Source organism: Tetrao urogallus (assembly GCF_951394365.1).
Source record: "Tetrao urogallus genome assembly, chromosome: 8".
NCBI classification, from domain to species: domain Eukaryota; kingdom Metazoa; phylum Chordata; class Aves; order Galliformes; family Phasianidae; genus Tetrao; species Tetrao urogallus.
This window is the reverse complement of record NC_136821.1, coordinates 29,752,500-29,774,764: the sequence shown is the minus strand read 5'-3', so window position 1 is coordinate 29,774,764 and position 22,265 is coordinate 29,752,500. Positions and strand designations below refer to the sequence as shown.

Below are 22,265 nucleotides of genomic sequence, written 5' to 3'. Positions count from 1 at the left end.
TGTATGTAGTCGTACTAACTGTTAAGTAATGTGTCCCACGTACAGGGCTGCTCTGACCATGCACTGCCCTGACCTGCTTGTGCCACCGCCTGCTATTTATCACCTCAGCTTAACGGGTTTTGGGAGCTCCGTGCAGTCTATTACTCAAGATCTTTGGAGCTTATGACTAACGTCATAAAGTGATGGGGTTATATTGCTGTTGCACACGTTTATTAATAAAAACGTGACAGAGTCACAGCAGAGTCGGGGTCAGAGAGAAGGGAGCAGCGGGATCAGCCCGTGCATCCCCTGCTGTAGCAGCTCGCAGGCGGGCCTGAATATCTCCAGAGAAGGGACCCAGGCCTGCGGGCAGCTCGCTCCCGGGCTCCGTCACTGACAACAAAGTCCTTTGTGTTGGTGCGGAACTTCCCGCGTTCCAGTTCGAGCGCACACGTTACTTTACCTCGGGCTGTTTAGCAACCGACTAAACGCTCACCGCAGATCTGCAACAGCGGCATCCCGAACGGCCGCGCACGACGCGCGAGCCCCGCTCACCTCGTCCCTCAGCGCGGACGCGGCTCTCGCGCGCGGCTGCTGGGGACGCCGAGCCCGCCCCGCTGCCCCTCACGCGCACGCGGCAGGGCTGTGCGCGCAGCGGGCGGAGCTCGGCGGCGGAAGGGCGGCCGCGCGGTTCCGCTGGAGGAAGATGGTGGCGCCGGCGGCGCTCCGCGTGGTGCGATGCGGCGGCAGCGCCCTGCACGGCGCCCGGGCCGTCTTCTCCGTCGGTGCCAGGCAAGCGGCGGGCCGGGCTCCGGGTCCGAGCGACCCCGCGGGACGCTGACGGCTTTCCTTCCTCTCAGGTTCCTGCTGTGCGCCTCCGGCGACTTCGTGAAGATGTACAGCGTGGCCACCGAGGAGCTGGTGCGGCTGCTGCGAGGCCACGGCGACCTGGTGACGAGCGTGCAGCTCGCCCCGCACAACCGCCTGCAGGTGGGCCGGGCCGGCAGCGGGGTAGCGCTCGGGAGGGGCGCCGTGCCGCGCCGTGCCGCCGGCAGCCGCGGGCCGGGCCGCTGTGCGGGCAGGAGCGCTTTGCGATGGCGGCTCGGAGCTTTTCGTGTTCTCTGTTTGCGGTGGTTCAGCCGCGTCTAATCTCAGTGCGTTGATCGGTGCTTCAGCGCGAAGTGGGGATTTGATGTAAAGTCTGACTTTGGCGTATTGCTGTAACTTGGGTTTTGTTTTTTTTCAGCTCTATTCTTCCTCCCTTGACGGCACCATTAAGCTGTGGGACTTCACAGATGGGATTCTCATTAAAGTACGTTGAGCTGTTCCTGTTGAGTAAATATCAGCGTTATTCTTGGTCTGTAGAAGATGATGTGCTCTCGTGTAGTAATTGGTGGACTTGTGTTTCTCCCGCAGACGTTCACTGTAGGACATCGGCTGCTCGCACTGTATGTGCTGCCTGCTGCTGAGGACTGTGTGTTTGTTATCATTCCAAAGCGGGGTGCAAGAGGTACGGTGTGCTTTGGCTCATCCTTACAGTGCTGCTGTCAGCCTGAGCTGTGGTACCTGGCTGAGCGGTATGATGTCAGGTGCTTTTATGTATTAGTCTTGATGTTCTGTGAACAGCAGAACAGCTGCTGTTATATATTCTGTGTATCGTGTTTTAGTTTTGTTCTGTGGGATCTGCATTCTGTACCTGCCTACAAGAGTGCTTATCCTCACTTCTAAAGCACAGAGCGCACATATGTGATGTTGGAGATGTGGCAAATCTTTACACAATCCTTACTGTGGCAGTACATACACACAGTATTCGAGACTCCTCTCTCAATTTAACAGCATATGTAGATAGTTTTTTCGTGGGATCTTCCTGAAATAAACATAAACGTACCTTGGCCTTACTCTGTTTCTGCACGTCACTTCAGAGCGTGTTATGCAGCGTTTCTTGCTTCCTGCTCACAGCTGCACCAGAATCCACTATTCTGACCTTGAACTTCAACACTGTTGTTTGAATTAGAATCTCCAACACAGTTATTTTTTGAAAAAGTATTCTGTTCAAAAATACTGAATGTACTAATGTGTTACAGTATAATGGTTGCAAATCTCCTTTATAGTGAACATGCATAAACTTGTATGTAGAAGTCTTTGGATAACAGATTTTCCTTTGGCCAGATACGTTCCAACTGGTCTCAGTTAAGCTGACAAAAGCAGCAGGCCAAGACATGGAAGCCAAGGAATTGTCTGTGGTTTTGGAGGGTGTGGATGCGTCCCCAAAGTGTACTGCATTTGGAAGAGAGGTATATCCGCTTCTGGGAGGATTGGCTTCTTTCTTTACTTTTCAAGTAACCTATATACCATTTATGTGTTTATAGAAGTACAGCAGAACTTCAGACTCATTAATCCAATTTTTTTTTTTTTTTTAAATAATAATTTTACGAACCTTTCTTTGGCCCTATTCTGTTATTTGCATGCTCTGATTTCTGCCCAAGCTTTTTAAGCTCCATTTGACAAAACAAATGATTTTGTAATCTGTTAAGTACTATGTTTTCTTTAAAGGAAAAAAAAAAAACAATTTATAACAGGAAACAATTTGTTTAACATCAGCTTCTATGTTGTCTCCATTTTTAAGTACTTTGTAGTGAAACACGATTTTCTCTTTTTTTTCACATGTGAGTACACAATCTGTATGTTCTAACTTCTTGAATAATGTTTTATTTTAACAGGGTGAATATGTGGCATCAGTTAAAGATGTTAGTCTCCAAGTTTACTTCTTTAAACAGAAGCAATTGAACAGGTAAGAATGAAGATGCCAAGTTGTATGGTAACTGTTGAGTCATGGCCTGAACCACTGATTGAGCACCTGGGGAAAGGACTGAGTCAGCATTGGGAGCACAGGTGAAGGCAATTCAGCTGTGTGACCAGAAGGGGTGGAGCCTGGCTGCACCTCTTAGACCTCACTTAAGGGTTGACTGCCACTGGAGAAGGATCTTTTTCTGGAGTTCTCTCCTTTGTGGAGTTGTCCTCTCTGAGCCTGGGTTTTCAGTGATGGGTGAGCAGTTCTCTTTTCCTTCCTTGGTAGCATCTTTCTGTCATGTTAATTCCTTTGTCATTGTGCTTCCTGTATCACCTTTTCATCGTGTTGATCTTTCTGATAGTTACACAAGTATTGCTTCAATCTGATGTAATAACATTCATATTTACTGGTGAGGTGTATGTATGTAAACATTTAAGTTGATGTTGGGCTGAAACAAGTGATGGTTTGGCCAAGGCAGAGAGGGTGGAACACATAAAAGGCTTGCAGCTTGATTGAGTACGGAGATCTAATAAAGTAAAAAACTTGTCACTAATTTTTTTTTTAGTACATATGTTGGTTTATAACAACTTGGAGGCGCTTAATTTTGCTATTCGGAATTATTTTTATGTGCATTTGTGCATCAGTTGGTCCTTTGGAAGCTTTGTTTTTAAAAAAGGAAAAAAACCGTGTGTAACTGAAGTTGTTGTTTTCCTAACTTTTGAAGGTTTTCTCTGAGAGCAACAAATAAAAAAGGTGGAAACAATGTCTTTACTTGTGTAGCCTGCCATCCTCAGGAGGATTGTATTGCAACTGGTCACGCTGATGGAAAGATTCGTCTCTGGTATGCTTATTTTGATTTGATTATTTGATTAGAATATTTGACTATTTACTTTTGTACCCTGACCATGGGAATTAAGTGAAACCTGAGCAGAGCAGCTGTTAGTTCTTACCATTGTGATTTTCAGAAATCAAAAAAAGCAAAGAATGGAAAATCCTCTGTAACTTCCCGTAATACTGATGTTGACTTCAGAGTACAGCTTCAGTTTAACATGAAGGGGGAAAATATTCCTTTTAAGCTACACTGCTATTTTAAAATGTATTTGGAAAGGTCAGAGCAGTTTGAATTAGTGGTTGTGGGCATCTGGAGTCCTAGTGACAGCACACTAGGGAAACTGTGTGGTAAAGAATTATCAGCTTGCTAAGTATGGTAGTGATGTATAGGGTGCATCAGGAAAGCTGCTGGTGTGATTCCTTCCTTTTGCACCGTGTGCATAAATGAAACTATAGTCAAGAGATTGGAAAAAAGGATGGTATTCACTATTAGCATTTGTTTGCTCTGTTGTCAATGACTACCTTTAAAGAACTGTTCTCTTCCTTCTCCACAGGAGGAATTTCAACCACAAAAAAGAGTACACGTTCTCTACACTGCACTGGCATCACGATAAAGTCCTGGATCTAGCTTTTTCTGTAGAAGGTGAGTACAAAAATCATTAAAAGATTAAGAGTTACAAACAGAGAAATTAACAGAAGTTCAAAATAATCCATTTACTAACAAACTAATTTCTAGTATTCTAAATATGTTGAAGGTGGATCTGAAATGAGTGAGAGCAGCCGTGCTTTCTTTGTAATACTGTAACATTCATAATGTCAAATAGCTGCCTGTAATAGAAATGCTCAGTCTGAAGCAGTGATTGAGCACCTGGTGGGAAGGCAGGGCCAACCCAGGGGAGCTCAGGTGCATGCAGTGTACTGCAGTGATTGGAAGGGGAGGAGCCAGGATCCACCCTTCATAGGGGATGGCATCCACCCCTCATTTAAGGGGTGGCAGTGGAGGTGAGGGCATCTCTTGCTAGAGATCTCTGCCTACTTGAGGCCTTCCAGAAGTAAGTAGCTCTCTTTGCTCGCTTCTGCATCTGTGGCTTCTGCATCTGGGCTCGTTCGCATTTTCTGTAGCCAGAGACTTTTCCACCCTGCTATTATCATCCCATGAGAGCATTACGCTGTCCTTTAACAGAATGTAAAATCTAACCAGTTATATCTTCTACCCTGCCTACCACCTTCTTCTTTTTCACCAGCAATACTCATGAGTCTTTTCCAGAGTCTGTCTGAATCCAAAATAAGTCAGGCTTGACTGAGCTTAAACCTAGTGGTGAAAATCCACTTAGTTTTCATGTGAATGTATTTCTTGGTGTACTTCTTAATGCAAAATACATATTATAGAAGGAAAACTAACAAGGTGTGTTCTAACACAATACTCAACAGATTCAACAAGTGATAGAATTTAATATTCCCAAGCGTTTCTTTAAGTTCTATTGCAGGCGGAAGTTCTTGTTATTTATGTAAGTTTGTGTCAGTTTTCCTTGGGATAACAAGAAATCTACCTGTGTGTATTGCCCAGGCTAGATATGAAGAATAATTCATCCATGTGTGATGGTTTAAGAAATGTTCTTCAGAAATCTGTGTGTATGCCATTGTAACTGGTGATATTCTTAAAACCTCTAACTGTATGTTTATGATCTGAAAAGGAACCAGCTTGCTGAGTGGAGGAGTTGAATCTGTTCTAGTTCAGTGGCACAGTGGATCAGACTGCAAGAAGGATTTTCTTCCTCGCTTGGGATCTGCTATTGAATACGTCTCCATCTCACCTGATGGCACTTTCTATTGCACCTCTCATGCAGACAACAGTATGCCTATGTTTTAAGTACCACTTACTGCAAATCTATACGGGCTCTGTTTCGTTATTTTCGGGTGAATTAACAAGGTGTTGTGTATGGATGTTTAAAGCAGTGTTTTGCTTTTTCTTTAGTTGTGCACGTTTGTCTGAGGTCTTTGTGTGAGGTCTGCTTGTAGCTTAGCTTCCCATCTTGATTCAGGAGTCTGACAGATTGTGAGAAGATGAATGTCTATCCCACATATATATATGTGTATGTAGGATTAAATAGAGATAACTACAGTCCCTTCTCCACCATTGATGCAGTTACTTTGTGGAAACTTTTTGCAAGACTTAATATGCTTTTCCTTTCAGGAATTACAATAATAAACAGCAACCTGAGATTTTCCAAAACCATTCAAGGGCTAGTTAAAGGTATGTGCACTGAAGTTTATTTTCTGCTGATGGTGTGGAATGTGTCACTTCCAATCAGAGGTCACTTTCACCTTGTTTTCATTCCCAGCCAGGGATATCAAGACAGGTCTAGTGGTTGATCCTAGAACCAAAGCTTTGGTCTTGAATGGAGAGCCTGGCCACTTGCAGTTCTACTGTCTCCAAAGTGACAAACAGCTATACAGTGTAAGTTGGGCAGGCCTGTGCTAACCTTTTCATTTCTTAATTCGAGTTATACATGAGAATTTCTTTGAGGACTGTATATAGCAAACAAGGAAAAGCCATTAACTGTACTATGGGACTGGATTCCAGCCTGAGATTTTTTTTCCTTTATGAGAATCTTGTATTCTAGAAGAGTATTTAAGGTAAACCTTGTTTGGAAAGATGTTTTCACCTGCTAATGTCCTATTCCTCTCATAAGTTCAATGTTTAAAAAAAAAAAAAAAATCTGTAATTTCCCATGCAGTATGCTTTTAATGTTGTGTTATTTATGTGCTATAGTATTGCTTTTCCCAAATTTTTTTTATACTACAGCCTGCTCAGTTCTAATCGGTGCTTTCTGGGTGTCCTTTCTCCTTTGTTTTGTGGATGGTATCTATAAATCTGCACTCAAACTTTGAAACTCTGATTGGTTTTGCAGTTGGATATTGTTCAGCAAGAGTACATCCATCAAGCAGGCTTAAACCAATCTGACTTGTCCAGAGTTGCGTTTAGTGCTGAAGGCAAGTGGTTAGCAACAGTAGAAGAGAGAGAAGAAACTGACCTAGAGTTACAGTTGAAGCTGTGGCTCTTTGATGAGAAAACACAAAGGTAATGATAATTGGAGCTGGCCCTGTGGGTGTCAAAGTTTGTATTTTTAAGTATCATGCAAATGTCTATACAGTCCTTGTCTTGAAAAGGCAAGGTTTTCCAAATAAACTGATGGCATTATAGAGAAGACCTGAGGAAGGGATTACCGTGTGTGTCACACACATTTGTAAAAGCCCATAAACAAAATTAATTGCAATTGTAAATACTTGCTTTGAATTTAATTGTCTTATAATAATTGCCTAGGCTATCTGGGGGCTTTAATTCCTGTATTTATTTGATACTAAAATAGTGGACTGGATGAAATGGATATATTTGGTTTTTCCAGTCCCTCTCAAGTCCATTGTTAATTGATCAGTCCCTTTAGGTTACATGAAATAATTACTTCAGTTTTTTGGGTCGTCTTTAACGAATATGCCTCTGGTTCATACATTTCCCTTGTAGTCTAAAAGTTACCTTAAAGAGAAAACAAAGCAAAATAATGCTGACGCGTGTAATAGTAGTAGAAGTGTGACTGATCAACTAAATAAGGAAAAGGTTGCCCTGATTTCAGGCTGGATGTTTGAGACTGGTGTTCATTTAAGTAATAAATTTGGCTGCTAGGATGCTGTCTATAGAGGAGTGAAACTAATTAGAGAAGATGGATCTGTAAATGCAATAGCACTTCAGCTATCTAATTAGAAGTTTTTTGATTCTTTATTTGCAGCTTTAGACTGAATACTAGAGTAAGCATGCCTCATGAGGATCACATAACGGCGATGTGCTTCCGTGACACGGATGAAATGGAAGATGACTCTCTGATGCTGGTAACAACTGGGAGAGACTGTGTGTTTAAGGTCTGGGTGATACTAGAAGACACTGATCCGGAGGGTAAGTAAGGTCAGAGCATAATATGCTCTTATTTGTCTCCTTATAACACGCTATAGAAATGCTGACCCAAAGTTAATCCCTTCAAAACTAGGTCATCTATTCCTACCCATTTATTCATGCTATTGCATGTTCTCCTGAGCATCCTCTGCCATGGACTTCTGCCGTAGTTTTACAATATGAGATTGGCAGTGTAAGGAACCTCCTTATAAAGACTTCACAGAGCTTGCTGCAGGAGGGCATGGCAGCCTATATTCATTATTTAAAAGATTGTTTTTAGCATGGTTTCTCCACTCTAGGAAACTGGAGTGGGTATAGTCATTTAGAATCCAGATCAAAAAAGGATATAGGGCAGAGTTATGTTCAATGGCATGCGTAGAAGTACACGTGGATATTGAATTCCCTTGTATTTGACCAGGGAAGGAAAGAAATGTGTAGCCAGAAGGATTTGGCATGTCACAGCTTTTTTTTCAGCAAATGATAAAGTAACTAGTTAATATGTAGACTGTGTTGATGTTTTTATTTGTAGCTAGTTGCTCGCTGTGCCGCTAGATGGCGCTGTGCCGTTAAAGTAATGAACTGGGTCTGGCCTTGAAGGTCTTTTCAGTGCCAGCTCACAGCTTTTACGTAAAGGACATCTGAATATGGGCTGAACTTATTTTCTTCCCTTTCTTTATCTTGTTCGTAAGTTGTTAAGGTCGGCTATACGAGTTTGCTGATACTCAAAATGTGTGTTAGGTTGTAAATGCATCCATTTGTTTCTGTTACTTTAGAGTAATTATCAACTGTAGAAAAAGGACCTAAGCAGAACAGGCTGGCAGGTTAAACAAGACAAGAAAGCAAACTGACAGGTTGCTTTGCTATCCTGAAGCTTTGTGCAAATGAGCCACAAGCTTTCTTGGAATCAAATGCAACCTGTGTTCCAACTTCCAGTAATGCTCGTGTTCTTGCTACAGTTTTGGTAGAACAAGATACTTAAAAATAGTATATGTTGAACTGGAGTACTGGAGTAGCTTTTTTTTAATCTGTCTGCCTGTTTGTTGGCTAAATCTACCCTTATGCTGTACCATATCAATCATGGGATTCGCTGTTGAGATGCAAAACCTATTGGATGCTCCTTGTAGGTTCTTTGTACTTCACAAAAAATTATGCCTTCTGAAAGAAAATTTACTTTCTCTTGAGCCAATTTTTCAGTGCTACTATTTGAACTCTTCGTGTATGGACCTGAATGTAATGAATTTAATTATTCAATGCAGCACAGCTAAGTTTGAGTTGGAGCTGTGACTTCGTAGGCAGCTACCATGGCTACCAGGCTACCAACTGCTGTTTCTCAGAAGATGGCTCTTTGCTTGCCGTTAGCTTTGAAGAAACTGTCACTGTATGGGATTCTAGTACTTGGGATCTGAAGTGTACGTTTTGCCACCCACCTGGAAAAATAAGGTATGTTTGTCATCTGGCTTATTCTTTCTTATTTGAACTTCTCAGAACAGAAAGAATTGATTTGTAGTGTTTTAAGATTGAATATGTTCATATAAGCATTGAGTTAATAGTCTAAGTTCATATACAGGGAAGCATAATTAAAAGTTCCTATTAATCTGGAGGTGAATCCAAGTACTGAAAAAATAAAAGTCTTAACTTAAATTTATGCTCTTGTTAGTGTTTTATTCTTGAATACTGATAAAACTCCTATTTGCAAACTGTAAAGCTGTACTGATGTTATTGTCTGCATTACAGTGTGTGTGTCTTGACTTGCTAGCCTTTGCTGGAAAGTCTGTTTGCCCAGCAGACCAACCCAGCACTTTCTGCTAGGTGCTACAACAAGAAAAGATATCCAGAAGGTCTAGAGACCATTTTGTTTTATAAACATAATGAGGAATGGCATTCATCTGTGGTGAGGCAAAAAGGTAGAGACTCAAAGAATAGGACAACTTCTATACAAGCTTTCTAGGGCTGTGCAGTTATTGCAGTGGTTTGTGATCCAGGCAAAGTACCTGTCTTAGCAGTTGTCTTAGAAAAATAGGCCAGTAGGTGGCCTCGCTGCTTCATCCAGTTAAGCTCTGTACCAGATATCTAAATAAATTCTGAATGGGGAAGATGCTACAACTGAATGGTAGCATTCTCTTTCAGTTGTTGTCTAGCTCTCCACACAGTTGCTGGGATAATGTGAAAGGTTCTAAATATACTCAGAGAACATGTAGAATGAAAAGCAAAACACTGCTTATTTGCAGTGTTTTAAAGACTGAAATAAAGTATCACTGAAAGAAGAGATTTGTTGTCAGTTTTGAAACAAGCCCGTTTCGTTCATACTGATTCTCCAAGAGTAGTAATTGAGAAGTATGATTCTAAAGTGGGTTCTGTAGGAAAAACATGAGAGCGTGTTAGCTCTCCATTGCATCTCAGGGAAATGTCTCTTTTGGCAGCTTGGTACAGTGGCAAGTTTTTCCCTTGGGAATTTTTCCTTTTGAAGCCTTTGCTATATGCTGTATTAAAACAAAATAAGGTACTCTGTGTACTCAATTAAATGACTGTTATGTAAGTTCAAATGGCTATGCTTTAATGAAGAGAATTTGAAAGCATTCTCATGTAGCATTAGAAATCTGTTGTTTGGTTGTGTAACAAGAACAAGAAATTCATGTGATTGAAAACAAATTGCTTGTTTTCTTCAGTCAGAGCAACCTACGAGAATGTAACTGATTTTATTTCTATTCCATTTCTCTTCTTCTAGTGTTTGGCACAATGCTAGGTGTTATAGAGGTGTTTTTTTTTTCCCCTAACCCCAGTGTTAACATTTCATAGTAATTAAAGATTTGTTACTAATTTATGAACCTAAGATTGCTGCTTCAAGTCAGAATGATTTATGAACAGTTCGAAATTCTCTGTCCTCCTTACAGATTCATGCATACTTGAAATCTCCCACATCTATGTGTGGTAGTTGTGTGTGAAAGTTCCTTGCTACTGGAGGTGAAAGCAAAATGCAAACTTGTCCTGATTAACTATCAGAATTAAATCTTTAATGAATGTTCTTGTGACTTGTGAATCAAAAGTGCATTGAGAAACAGAAATTAAAGATAATGGACTTGTTTTGACTTCTTACTTCTGCAGGACCATCTGCTTTGGGAGACAAACATGTTCCAAATACCTGATTGGTGCCACTGATCATGGCTTTCTCTGTTGCTGGAATCTGCTCAGTTGTGCATGTAAGATGAGCTTAAATGCATGCTAGAGTGAAAGTAATGATGTTTAACCTTTGAATGTGCTATGATAACTTAAAGTAATTCTAATTTGATTCTAGATTGACCCACTGTAAAATGGCCTGTGGAGTTGTAATGTTTTTTGTACCTGAGTATAGATAGTATCTCACCCCGTATGCATGTGCTTAGCAAATTCTAGTTTAGATGATGGATAACCCAATAGCAGCTAGTATTTCCTTCATTTTTACAAATGGTTGATCATGTTTTCATTAATCTGAGAATAACTGAAGTTGTATGGCTCTTGCAGAGGTTAAGCCTTGTGGGTCTTTTCCATTTTAAGTTTTATTTGGCAAAGCACCTGAATAGAATTCTTTTTCACATCCTGCTATTGCTGTGTTTGCTTTTCAGTGGAATGGAGCACTCACCTCAACGTTGTAGTTCTGCAACCTGATCCCTTTTCAGAACATATTGCTGCTTTCTCCTGGCTCTTTAAAGAGTCCAGCTGTGAGTACAAAGGCTTTTTTGACAAGTAATAGTCAGTGGAACTTAAAACTGGTAAAGTATGATTTATATAAAAGATTTTCTTAGAATTCAGCTCCATTAAAGCCATTAAACAGACCTGAGTCTGTGTCTGACCCAGGGAAAACTGAGCTATGTTTTGAAGCAGCAATTAAATACAGGTAAATTCCAGTATTTAAACAACACGCTCCCCGTCTTCTCTTTCAATAGTTTGTCTCCAGCACAGTGTAAGATTAACTGTCCTCTGGATGAGTGTCTTGTGTGGTCTCAACTCTCACCTTGAAGCTCAAAATCATGGTTGAATTACATAGCTTTGTACTAGACTTCTGATGTAAGTGAAGATTAATCTTTCCAGAACTACTGTTCTACAGTAAACTTCATTTCCAAGTATGTTCTTGGGATTGAAATAATGTGAAAAGTACTGTATGGGGACTGCTGACTTGTGGCCTGAACCTCTGATTGATTGCCTGAGGTGAGCAGTGAGTCAGCCATGGGAGCACAGGTGGAGGCAATTCACCTGTGCTGCAGGAGGGGGTGGAGCCAGGCTGCACCTCTCCTAGACCCATTTAAGAGCTGACTGCCAGTGGGAAGGATCTTTTCTGGAGATCCCTCCTTTTGGAGTTTTCCAGTGAGCCCAGGATAAGGATAAGCCCTCCATCTATTCTTTTTTGGTGTAATAACTTGCTTAGCCAAACTCTCTTGTATATATCTTAATTATAACATCTGTATAATCGTTGATTATACAAGTACCATAAATTACGTGTTAAGCATATCTGAGCATAATTCCTGTTTAAAGGCAGTCCTGTGCAGAACTTTCTGGCTTTGATGCACAGTGCTTTGACAACTCTCCAGAAGGGCAAGAATGCCATGACTTCACACGAAGATGTTCTTGTATTTGCAGTGTTTGTATTTAAGCCAAATGAGCCACGGCCAATCTGTATCCAGAGAAAAATTTGTAAGGAAAAGATCCAGTTTGCTGCCTTTGTTCCAAGAGATGTACCTGAATCAATTGGCTCAGATAAATACCTTTGGCTAAGAAGATCCCAACTATTTTTTCTTACGGATACGCAAGTAAGAAATAGTCACTGGTGGGGAACGTGGTTCTTAGGGGATAAATAGGTACACAACTGCTGCCAAGTGTAAGAATTTACCTTTATGATTTCGAAGAAGAAAAAGCTGTACTTAATTTTTATGTAAAAACTTTCCAATGCTAATATAGCTTAACATTGATTACTTACTGGTTTTCTACTAGTCAGAGTTTCCACTGCTTTGTGCTTGCAGGAAACTAAGTGGCATGGGAATGCTGCCTATGCTTTTTGTAGTGGAAAAGCTAAGTTATGGGCTGAAGCAGTGATTGAGCACCTGGTGGGAAGACAAGGTCAACCCAGGGAGGATCAGGTGTAAGCAATGCACCTGAGTGACTGGGAGGGGAGGAGCCTGGATCCACCCCTTCCCAGACCTCATTTTAAGGGCTGGCAGTGGAGGTAAGGGAGTCTTTAGCTGGAGATCCCTGCCTACCAGAGGCCTTCCCAAGTTAAGCAACTCTTTTATTTCTGAATCTGTGGTGCTGCATTTGGGCTTGTTCTCATTCTCTGCAGCCAGTGACTTTGCTACTGTGCTATTATTATCCCATTATAGCTTTATGCTGTTAAACTTAAATGTGAAGTAGTATTGCTAGTTAAGCAAATGATTCATATGATAATCCATTTTATCTGTTTTATTTGGGTGCTAGCTATTTGTTTGCTTTCTATTCCACCCAGAAAGGCTATCCAGAGCCTTTAGATCCATTCATGCTTCCTTTGGGTTCTTTCTAAAATAAAGACGTTTGCTGCTTCTGCTTGACCAACAAAAGCTTTTGGGTCAAACTTCGGCAGACAAGCTACTGAAATACAAAGAGCAGTTTCCTGTTTCTTAATTCTGCTACATCATTGTTTATTTTAGGAGCTAATGACAGTTAGCACAAAGTCTCTGGAGGAAAGACTTACGCTGTCAAGCGAGCAGGTAACTTTCTCAAAAGTTCTTTTAGGGGTAGGTGGAGCAGGTCCAAATTCTCTTAGTGTTTAATTGTCAGATTCAAATGCCTTTTGTCACTGAAGGACATACCACTTCCTGGCATGAAGCCACAGGCAATTATCTGAAGGGGCAGCTCTTACTTTACTTTGGCAGAATTACTGTTCATAAAACCTTAACAAAATCAAGTATTAGGAAGCTACACTCTCATTTTCCTGATCTAAAGCAAGCTCTTTAATTTGGTCTCTTTAATGCTTGGAATCTAGAATATGGCACATTAGCAACTTTGTAGTGATGGTGAAAACGTTGTCAGTCCGTTTTGTTTTACGAGTGGGGAAAAAGCTGTGAAATAATTTCAGTATGTACTTAAATGGAGAGGTAGTATGGGAAATTCAGTCTTATGAATTCACACTGAAGAATTGCTCCATGCCTTCTGAGACAAATAAAAGAGTGGCACTCGATGGAGTGATTGGTTAGGTAAAGTAGATGAAAATAGAAGCTAATATCTTTCCTAGATAAAATTCAATTGGAACGTGGTTGTAAGCAATGTTTGTTTGTGAGGGTTGCTGATGTAGAAAAATGGCAGAAGGGAAGTTACCAAGTAGTACCTCAAGATAGGCAATTGGCTCATTCAGCAGATACTGGGGTATAAGTGATCTTTCAGTGAGAAGTGGCATGTAAAAGCCATATTTCAGTTTTTCTGGCACATGCACCAGCTTCTGGTTTTGGAAGTTAGTTGGTGTATCAGTGCACTAACATCTGGTGTTCATACTGCTAGAAGAGCAAAAATTCAGATTGTAGAGAGTTCTATTAGCTCTGTGAGGAATTTATTGGAAAGGATGCCTGGGAGAGAATGGGTACAAAGAGCTGTGTTATATAGCTCAGCTGAGTTAAACCTGAGCATGAGACTCTGTCACTTGGGTTGACTCTAAATTCTACTTGAGTTTTGGTAACAGAAAATGAGGTGGAACTTAAATCTGTGTTACTAAGTTCTAGTTAAAACTTTGTCCTTTCTCAATTACAAGATGTTGGTTTTTTTTTTTTTTTTCAAGCTGGCAGTAGAAGAAAGTCTTCCTGTGACCCCATTTAGCTTGCTGTTGGGAAAGCACAGACATCAACAGTCACAGGGGGATGTAGACCTTGGAAAAATTGTTCGCCATCACCATGAGCAAGATTCCCCTGCTGTCAAAGAGGTAGGAGTCATTACAGTAAAAATATGAGCAAAATAATGGCAGGCAAAAACTTTCATGAAGCCTCTTTTTTTTTCTCTTCAGCTCCTGCATACTCCAGCACATGTTTTGCCATCTGCTTCCTTCTTGTGTCCCATATTTATTAATTCATTGCTTGTCTCCAAAGAGAAGAAAAGGTAAGAGAAATTGGAAGGACTCATCCATGTTATTTAAGGTGAAATACATCTTTATTTAAAGTGTAAGACTGGTTTTCTAGTATGATTCATTACTCTGTTCATACAGGCGAGTAGAACATGTCATAGAGGCAACATAAAGCAAAAAAAAAAAGTTCAGATATGCAAGATCAGCTGCTTAACATGTGGGCCTTTTCATTGCTGTTGTTAGTTATCCTGTCGTTTGGCATAATGTACTTTCAAGCAGAACGTATACATAGATACTCCAAAGTTGTTTGTCAATTGAACTTTATTTCCAGGTAAGGATTGTAGAAGGCTAGAATGGCTTGAGTTGAAAGGGACCTTAAAATAATCAAGTTCCAACCCTGCTGCCGTGGGCAGGGCTGCTGCTCGCTAGGTCAGGTGCCCATGGCCCCATCCAACCTGGTCCTGTACACTTACAGGGATGGGGCATCGATATCTTCTCTGGGCAGTCTGTGCCAGTGCCTGTGGTGACCTTCTGAGAAAGGAACTGCCACCTGGCGACTAATCTAAATCTCCCCTCTTTTAGTTTAAAGCCGTTCCCCCTTAGCTTATTATCAGGTTGTGGGAAAACTTAAGCTCCCTTCAAGAACTGGAAGACTGCAACAAGGTATCCCTAAAGACTTCTGTTCTCCTGTCTGAACAATCGCAGCTCCTTTGACTTTTCTCTGTAAGAGAAGTAAGTACTCCAGCCCTCTGATCATCTTCATGGCTTCCTCTGGATTCGTTCTGACAGGTCCATGCCCTTCTCATGCTGTGGTCCCCAGACCCAGATGCAGTCCTTCAGGTGGAGTCTCCTGAGAATAGAGGGAGACTTTGACCTTCCTCCCTGCTGCTCACACTGCTCACTTATCTTTTGATGCAGCCCAGGATACAGTTGGCCTTCTGGGCTGCAAGTTCACATGCTGATCTCATATTAGGTTTTTCATTCATTGATGCCTGCAAGCCCTCCTCTAGAGTGCTGCCTGTTATGCATTCTCTGCTCAGGCTGTATTCATGTCTGGGTTTGCTCCAAGTCAGGTACAGCACCACACACTTGGCCTTGTTGAACTGCATGAGGTTTGTGTGGGCCAGCTTTCAGGTGGGATGAGATCCCTCTGGATGGCTTCTCTTTGCTCCAGGATGTCAACCTCACTCAGCTTAGTGCTGACTGCAAATTTGCCAAGCTTCTATTCATTCCTGCTGAATATGTTGTAATGAAGATGTTAAACAATGCTAGTCCTAAACTTAAGGTCTTCGCTTAACAGTAGGTTTAGAATTCAAATTTCATTCCTAGTGAAACTACAGAGTAAGATTGTGAAAACAGGCAAGCTTGTTTGACAGTACTGTAATCCCAGTTTAATGCAGTGATTCGATAAGTACTTAAAATGTGTGGATGCCTGCTCCTTTGAGATCAGTGTAAAGTTCTAGAAAATGGATGCCAACGCAAAGGTTATTAATCCGAATATAAGGCTGCCTTAATATCTTGACACTTAGACTGAATGCAACCAGGTAGTTCTGTTACTTGCTTGTATGATCTATTCTTTAAAGCGTTTCATAATCCTCTACCAAGCTGCAGATGAAAGTATGTCACTGGTATCAGCTGCCATCTGAAATTGGCAGGCAGATGAAAGGATGGTTGATAGAGCCAGAAGAAATGCTGGTTTGAGTACGTTTTACATGTACACTGTATTCTGCTCCTACAGCAGTGTGATCAGTTCTGCTGTGGTAGCTCGTATGGCTAGCTTTCTTATGAGATTACCCAAGTAAAACTACTGTGATAACAACAAAAGTGGTAAAAATCGCATACAAAGATCATGTAGAAATTTGCATGCAGTTCCAGGACTCGAGTTTAGGAGTTCATTGGCCTGTGCAAATATTTGCTGCTCTAGAGCTCGTACTTTGACACTGGTGATTAGTGTCACCAGCGCTTTTAAAGTTGCGTGTGAGTCTAAGCACTGGAGGGTTGGGCAACTGTAGATAGCTATGTAGAATAACTTCCTGATTGATGTTTCTCTTTGCCATTTAAGTATAATTATAATGTATTACATCTGTACCTTCAGTTTAGATTTTACACATGGTAAATGAGTTTATTAGAACAGATGATATTTAGGAGTATTCTTCTACCATGTAGAACTTTTTCAATGGTATCTAAAATAAGGCTTAAGCGACAGACACTTGAATAGTGTATAATTACCACATTGCAAATGGTAACTTTTCTGTCTAACTCTTCTGAGTACGCCAAGTCAGAAGGGAACTGCTGCTTAAAAAACCACTCTGTATTTCAAAAAAAATAAAGTAAAATAAAAATTCCTAAGAGCATCCTAGGTACTGTAGTGACTTTTAAGACCAAATGACCTTTTTCAGGACTGAAAGAGGAGACTGGCCTCCTTATTTATTGTCTCATCTGCTGGCTTGTTCTGTTCTTAATCTTACAGGGGTTGAAGTGATAACATTTTATGTAATACTAATCTGCATGTTCTGATGGTGTTAGTTGTTTTGGCTTTAGAGAAAGAGAATGTATGCTTGTTAAATTTACTTAATGTAGCTACTGGGGGGAAAAAGCCTTGTAATTGAGATGGCAAGAGAAGTACAGTAGTTTCTCAGAAGTCTTAGATTTAAGAACAAAAATTCCAGTGCTCCAAGTTATTTTTGTAATAACTCAGTCTATAGTATCACAACTGTCTGTTAACATCATTGTTTGTTGCCAATCGTATCCTTATACAGTGCTGAAGAGGCTCCTGCTGAAGTAGAAATGGAAAGTGAAGAAGCAGAGGATGATTCAGATGAGGAAACCGCTGCTACTGAAATGAAACAAGATGATACAATGCCTATGGAATCATTAGGAGAGACAACACATAAACTGTCTAAATCCGAGGAAAAAGAACTGCGAAAAATAAGAAAAACAGACTTTAGTTGGATATCAGTTTTCTAAACATGCTTTTTTTTTAACCGTGTAAGTTGAAGCTTTGTGGATTAAATATTCTTCCAGAAATCTTTCAGTTGTTTGGCTGTGAATTTCAGCAACTTTTACTGCCCTAAGGAAAGAGAACTGAGGGGAGGGATTAAAGTTTTGAAAAAATGGCTCTGATCTTAGCTTTATGACTGATTTTTCTCTGAGCTTAGAAAATGTTTTTTTTTTCCCGTGTTTTTCCCCTTGCAAGTGCATTTAAAAGGCTACTAGCAAAACTGAATTTATTATGTGACTTGTGATCGGTTACCGAATCTCCTCGGCTGAGACTGGGCCACTGAGGCCCAAGGAAGAGCAGCAAACAACTTGAGTTTTTAATGGACTATTTAATTGGACTATTTAATTCAAGATCTGGTAGGGCAATCTGGGATAGTTCTTAAAAGTGCTGTATATGGGTGAGTAACAAGTCTCCCTAGAGGTTAGTCTGCTTCTGAGATGGTGGACAGGTGGTTTAATACCTCTGAGTCTAGAATGTATTTACCTCATGTGTTGTGGTTTTAATGTGTTTACTGGTGTTTATAGTGCTTGTGTGTATTTGGCCATAATGAAAACTACATTCCAGTCTTGAAGGAAATTGCGTCCAGTCTTGTTCAACATCTTCATCAGTGACCTTGATGAAGGATAGTGGCCACCCTCAGCAAGTTTGCTGATGATATGAAGTTGGGAGGATTGGCTGACAGCCTGAAGGCTGTGCTGCCATTCAGTGAGACCTGGACAGGCTGGAGAGCTGGGCAGTAAGAAACCAGATGAGGTTCAACAAAAGCAAGTGTAGAGTCTTTTACCTAGGGAGGGATAATTGCATGCACCAATACAGGCTGGGGGATGAGCTGCTGGAGAGGAGCTCTGCAGAGAGGGACCTGGGCATCCTAGTGGACAACAGGTTGGCCATGAGCCAGCAGTGTGCCCTTGTGGCCAAAAAGGCCAATGGCATCCTGGGGCGCATTAAAAAGAGCGTGGCCAGCAGGTCGAGGGAGGTGATCCTCCCCCTCTACTCTGCTCTGGTGAGGCCTCATCTGGAGTACTGCATCCAGTTCTGGGCTCCCCAGTACAAAAAAGACAGGGACCTCTTGGAAAGAGTCCAGCAGAGGGCCACAAAGATGGTGAAGGGCCTGGAGCATCTCTCTTATGAAGAAAGGCTGAGTGAACTGGATCTGTTCAGCCTTGAGAAAAGAAGACTGAGAGGGGACCTGATCCAGGTCTATAAATATCTAAGGTATGTTGCTTAAGGCCATTGTGGTGAGGCCAGTCTCTTTTCAGTGGTATGTGGAGACTGGACGAGGGGAGACGGACACAAGCTGCAGCATAGGAAGTTCTGCACCAATGTGCACAAGAACTTCTTTACGGTGAGGTGACGGAGCACTGGAACAGGCTGCCCAGGGGGGTGGTGGAGTCTCCTTCTCTGGAGATGTTCAAGTCTCGCCTGGACGCCTACCTGTGTGACCTGGTTTAGGGAACCTGCTTTGGCAGGGGGGTTGGACTCGATCTCTAGAGGTCCCTTCCAATCCCTACAATTCTGTGATTCTCTTGACTGCTGTACTACTGAGCCTCTCACACTGTAGCTGCAGCTTCTATGGTGTGGTGCTAAACATGGATATGGTATCCAGTCATATTGCTATATAATGGCAAGCTGCTGGAAGTTGGGTTAAGCACTAGAAGCCATGCTGAAGAATATTCAGATTAACTGTTGGAAACAGGAATGATGCTTCAAATATTCTTTGGCAGTGAAAGTGATGCTTTCCCTACTTAGCTACTGATTTCAGTACTGTGTTGAAAATAAAGTGGATGACACTTTATCTTCTTTTTTAACGCCAGAAATAGAAAGGTAATTGATGGTAACTTCTTTTTGACAAAAGCTATAGTTTCATTATGTGCATGGACTACTCTTAATTCTTAATCAAGCATCGAGGAAAGGACAGTATGGTGATTTTGCTGTAAGGATAATTTTCTGTACTTTAATATGTATGTAGTTGTTTGGCCAGCTATTTACTATGAGCAATTGTTCACATCTGTTTAAAGCATTTGATAAATGTTGTAGGATTATTTAGAATGACAGAACAGTGTTTTGGGACTGGTGCTCCTTAACATATTGATCAATGATATCAGTGGGGGAATAGAATGCACCCTCAGCAAGTTTGCTGATGACACCAAGCTGAGTGGTGTGGTTGGTGTGGTAGAAGGAAAGGATGCTATTCAGAGGGACCTCAACAGGCTAGAAAGGTGGGCCCAGGTGAACCTGATGAGGTTCAACACGGCAAAATGCAGAGTTTTGCACTTGGGCCGGAGGAGTCCCAGGCGTCCATACAGACTGGAAGGAGCGGTCCTTGAGAGCAGCCCTGCGGAGAAGGACCTGGGGGTCTTGATAGATGGAAAACTTAACGTGAGCCAGCAGTGTGCTCTTGCAGCTCGGAAGGCAAATGGTGTCCTGGGCTCCATCAAAAGAGGGGTGGCCAGCAGGGACAGGGAGGTGATTGTCCTTCTCTACTCTGCTGTTGTGAGGCCCCATCTGGAATACTGGTCTGGAGCCCCTTGTGCAAGGAAGGCAGCTGTTGGAGAGTGTTCAGAGGAGGGCCAAGAAGATGATCAGGGGACTGGAGCACCTCCCTACGAAGACAGGCCTGAGGGAGCTGGGTTGATTCAGCTTGGAGAAAAGAAGGCTGTGGGGTGACCTCATTGCAGCCTTTCAGTACTGAAAGGGAGCCTACAAACAGGAGGGGAATCAACTCTTTGAAAGGATAGATAACAGCAGAACAAGGGGAAATGGTTTGAAGTTGAGGGAGGGAAGTTTTAGGTTGGATGTCGGGGGGGAAGTTCTTTACTGTGAGTGTGGTGAGGTGCTGGAACAGGCTACCCAGAGAGGTGGATGCCCCGTCCCTGGAGGTGTTCAAGGCCAGGCTGAATGGGGACCTAGGCAGCCTTGTTTATATTAAATGTGGAGGTTGGTGACCCTGCAGAGATTGATGATCCTTGAGGTCCCTTCCAACCCTGACCATTCTGTGGTTCTGTATGCAGGAACTATCCTGGCAGGAATGAGTACTTCGTTCTGAGCCCAGTTTTATTAAGAGGACAAACAAACTCCTAAAGCTACTTGAATTATGTCTGTAATACGTGTTGTTGAAATGCCAAGGGTTGTTTGGAAGAAGTGGTTATTTCACTAGCTTCTCCATGCAACCCTAGCAGAAGTGAAGCTGGGTTATGTGGACAGAAGTGTGGCGGGTAATATTAACTTGTTACTCCATTGAATGATACAATTGTTTGTGTTGGAAGAGACTGTTAAAGGTTATCTAGTCCTACTCTGCTGCAAACAAGGACACCTACGCTTGATCAGGGCCTGTCAAGTCTGACCTTGAATGTCTCCAGGGTTGGGATTTTCACCACCTCTCTGGGCAACCTCTTCCAGTGTCTCACCACCCTTGGTGTTTTTTGTTTTTTGTTTTTTTGTTTCTTTGTTTTACAACAATCTAAGTCTTCACACTTGTTATTTTTGAAATCATTTCCCCTTGTCCTGTCCTAACAGACCCTGCCAAAGAATCTGTCCCCTTCTTTCTTATAGCCCCCTTCAGACTCTGACAGGCCACAGTCAGGTCTCCCTGGAGCTTTCTTTTCTCCAGGCTGAAGCTGCAGCTCTCTCAACCTGTCTTCGTAGGGAAGGTGTTTCATCCCTTGGGTCATTGTTGTGGTCTTCCTCAGGAAGTGCTCTTAAGAGGGTTGCATCTCTCCTGTACATCTGGATGCAGTACCTCCAGGTGAGGTTACACCAGCACAGAGTGGGAGGACAGGATCATCTTCTTGGACCCTCTGACCCAGGATACAGTGAGCTTTGAAGGCATGTTGCTGCCTCACATCCAGCTTCCATCCCCCAGCACCCTCAAGTCCTTGGCAGTGCTGTGCTCCATTCTTACATCCTCCAGCTTGTATTGATGGTGAGAGTTGAAACAACTCAGGTTGAAGACGCTGCTGTTGCATTTGCTGAACCTCAGGAGGTTCACCTGGGCCTTCTGTTCAAACCTGCCTAGGTCACTCTGGATTGTGTGCTATCCCTCAGGTATGTCAAGCTGCAGATAGACAGCAGGCTGATATGAGGAGGAGGCAGTCAGGACCCCCTTCTACACAGCTCTTTATCCTGAAAAATGGAAAATGTTACGTGGTAATTTCCTTGTTTCTCTGTTAAAGAGCTTCCATGTAGGAGAGTAAAGTAGATAAAATTAACTGTCAGAAACCTGGGCTGAAGCACAGCAGAAGCAGTTCAGGTACCTTCTTCAATCAAGTAGTTGAAACACCATATTGTCGTGTTACTTTTCTCCGTGCCCTGGTCTTATTTCCTGGTTAAATCTAGTACAGAAGCTGTTCTGGCAAAATTTGTAAATCACCAGAGTTCTGCAAAGGAACAGTTGTGGTCAGGCACTCCCTTTCCTGTGTAGCCATCTTGCAGGATTACCTCGAGGTAGGCAGGCTCCTTGTCCCTTGCGGGGATGTTGGGGCTGTCAGGGTCATAAATAAGCTGGGGCCTCACCAGCAGGCCAGTTACTGCGCTGCCTGCTCAGCAGAGGGGCAGATCCTCTGCCTTCCAGCTGTGCTATACAACCAAAGCTGTTCCTTGAGCCTTTGTGTGTACAGCTTGCTGATCTTGATGTCCTAGGCTTATCCTTGCGGCAGATGAGCACTTG

At 42.3% G+C, this 22,265-nt stretch overlaps 1 protein-coding gene across 1 annotated transcript; it reads left to right on the top strand.

Annotated features, from left to right (window-relative positions):
• Nucleotides 1-637: 637 nt before the first annotated feature.
• WDR75 (WD repeat domain 75) lies at nucleotides 638-17,565 on the top strand (the record flags this gene model as incomplete). The annotated part of the gene is made up of 21 exons (XM_079539169.1): nucleotides 638-771; nucleotides 840-969; nucleotides 1,226-1,291; nucleotides 1,396-1,489; nucleotides 2,149-2,273; nucleotides 2,700-2,770; nucleotides 3,495-3,611; nucleotides 4,156-4,244; nucleotides 5,296-5,454; nucleotides 5,796-5,855; nucleotides 5,944-6,059; nucleotides 6,514-6,683; nucleotides 7,387-7,550; nucleotides 8,804-8,987; nucleotides 10,650-10,744; nucleotides 11,147-11,242; nucleotides 12,159-12,328; nucleotides 13,199-13,258; nucleotides 14,320-14,460; nucleotides 14,542-14,633; nucleotides 17,358-17,565. Exons 1-21 carry the CDS (start codon nucleotides 686-688, stop codon nucleotides 17,563-17,565), a joined length of 2,493 nt encoding a protein of 830 aa, XP_079395295.1. The 5' UTR covers nucleotides 638-685.
• Between the last annotated feature and the right edge of the window lie 4,700 nt (nucleotides 17,566-22,265).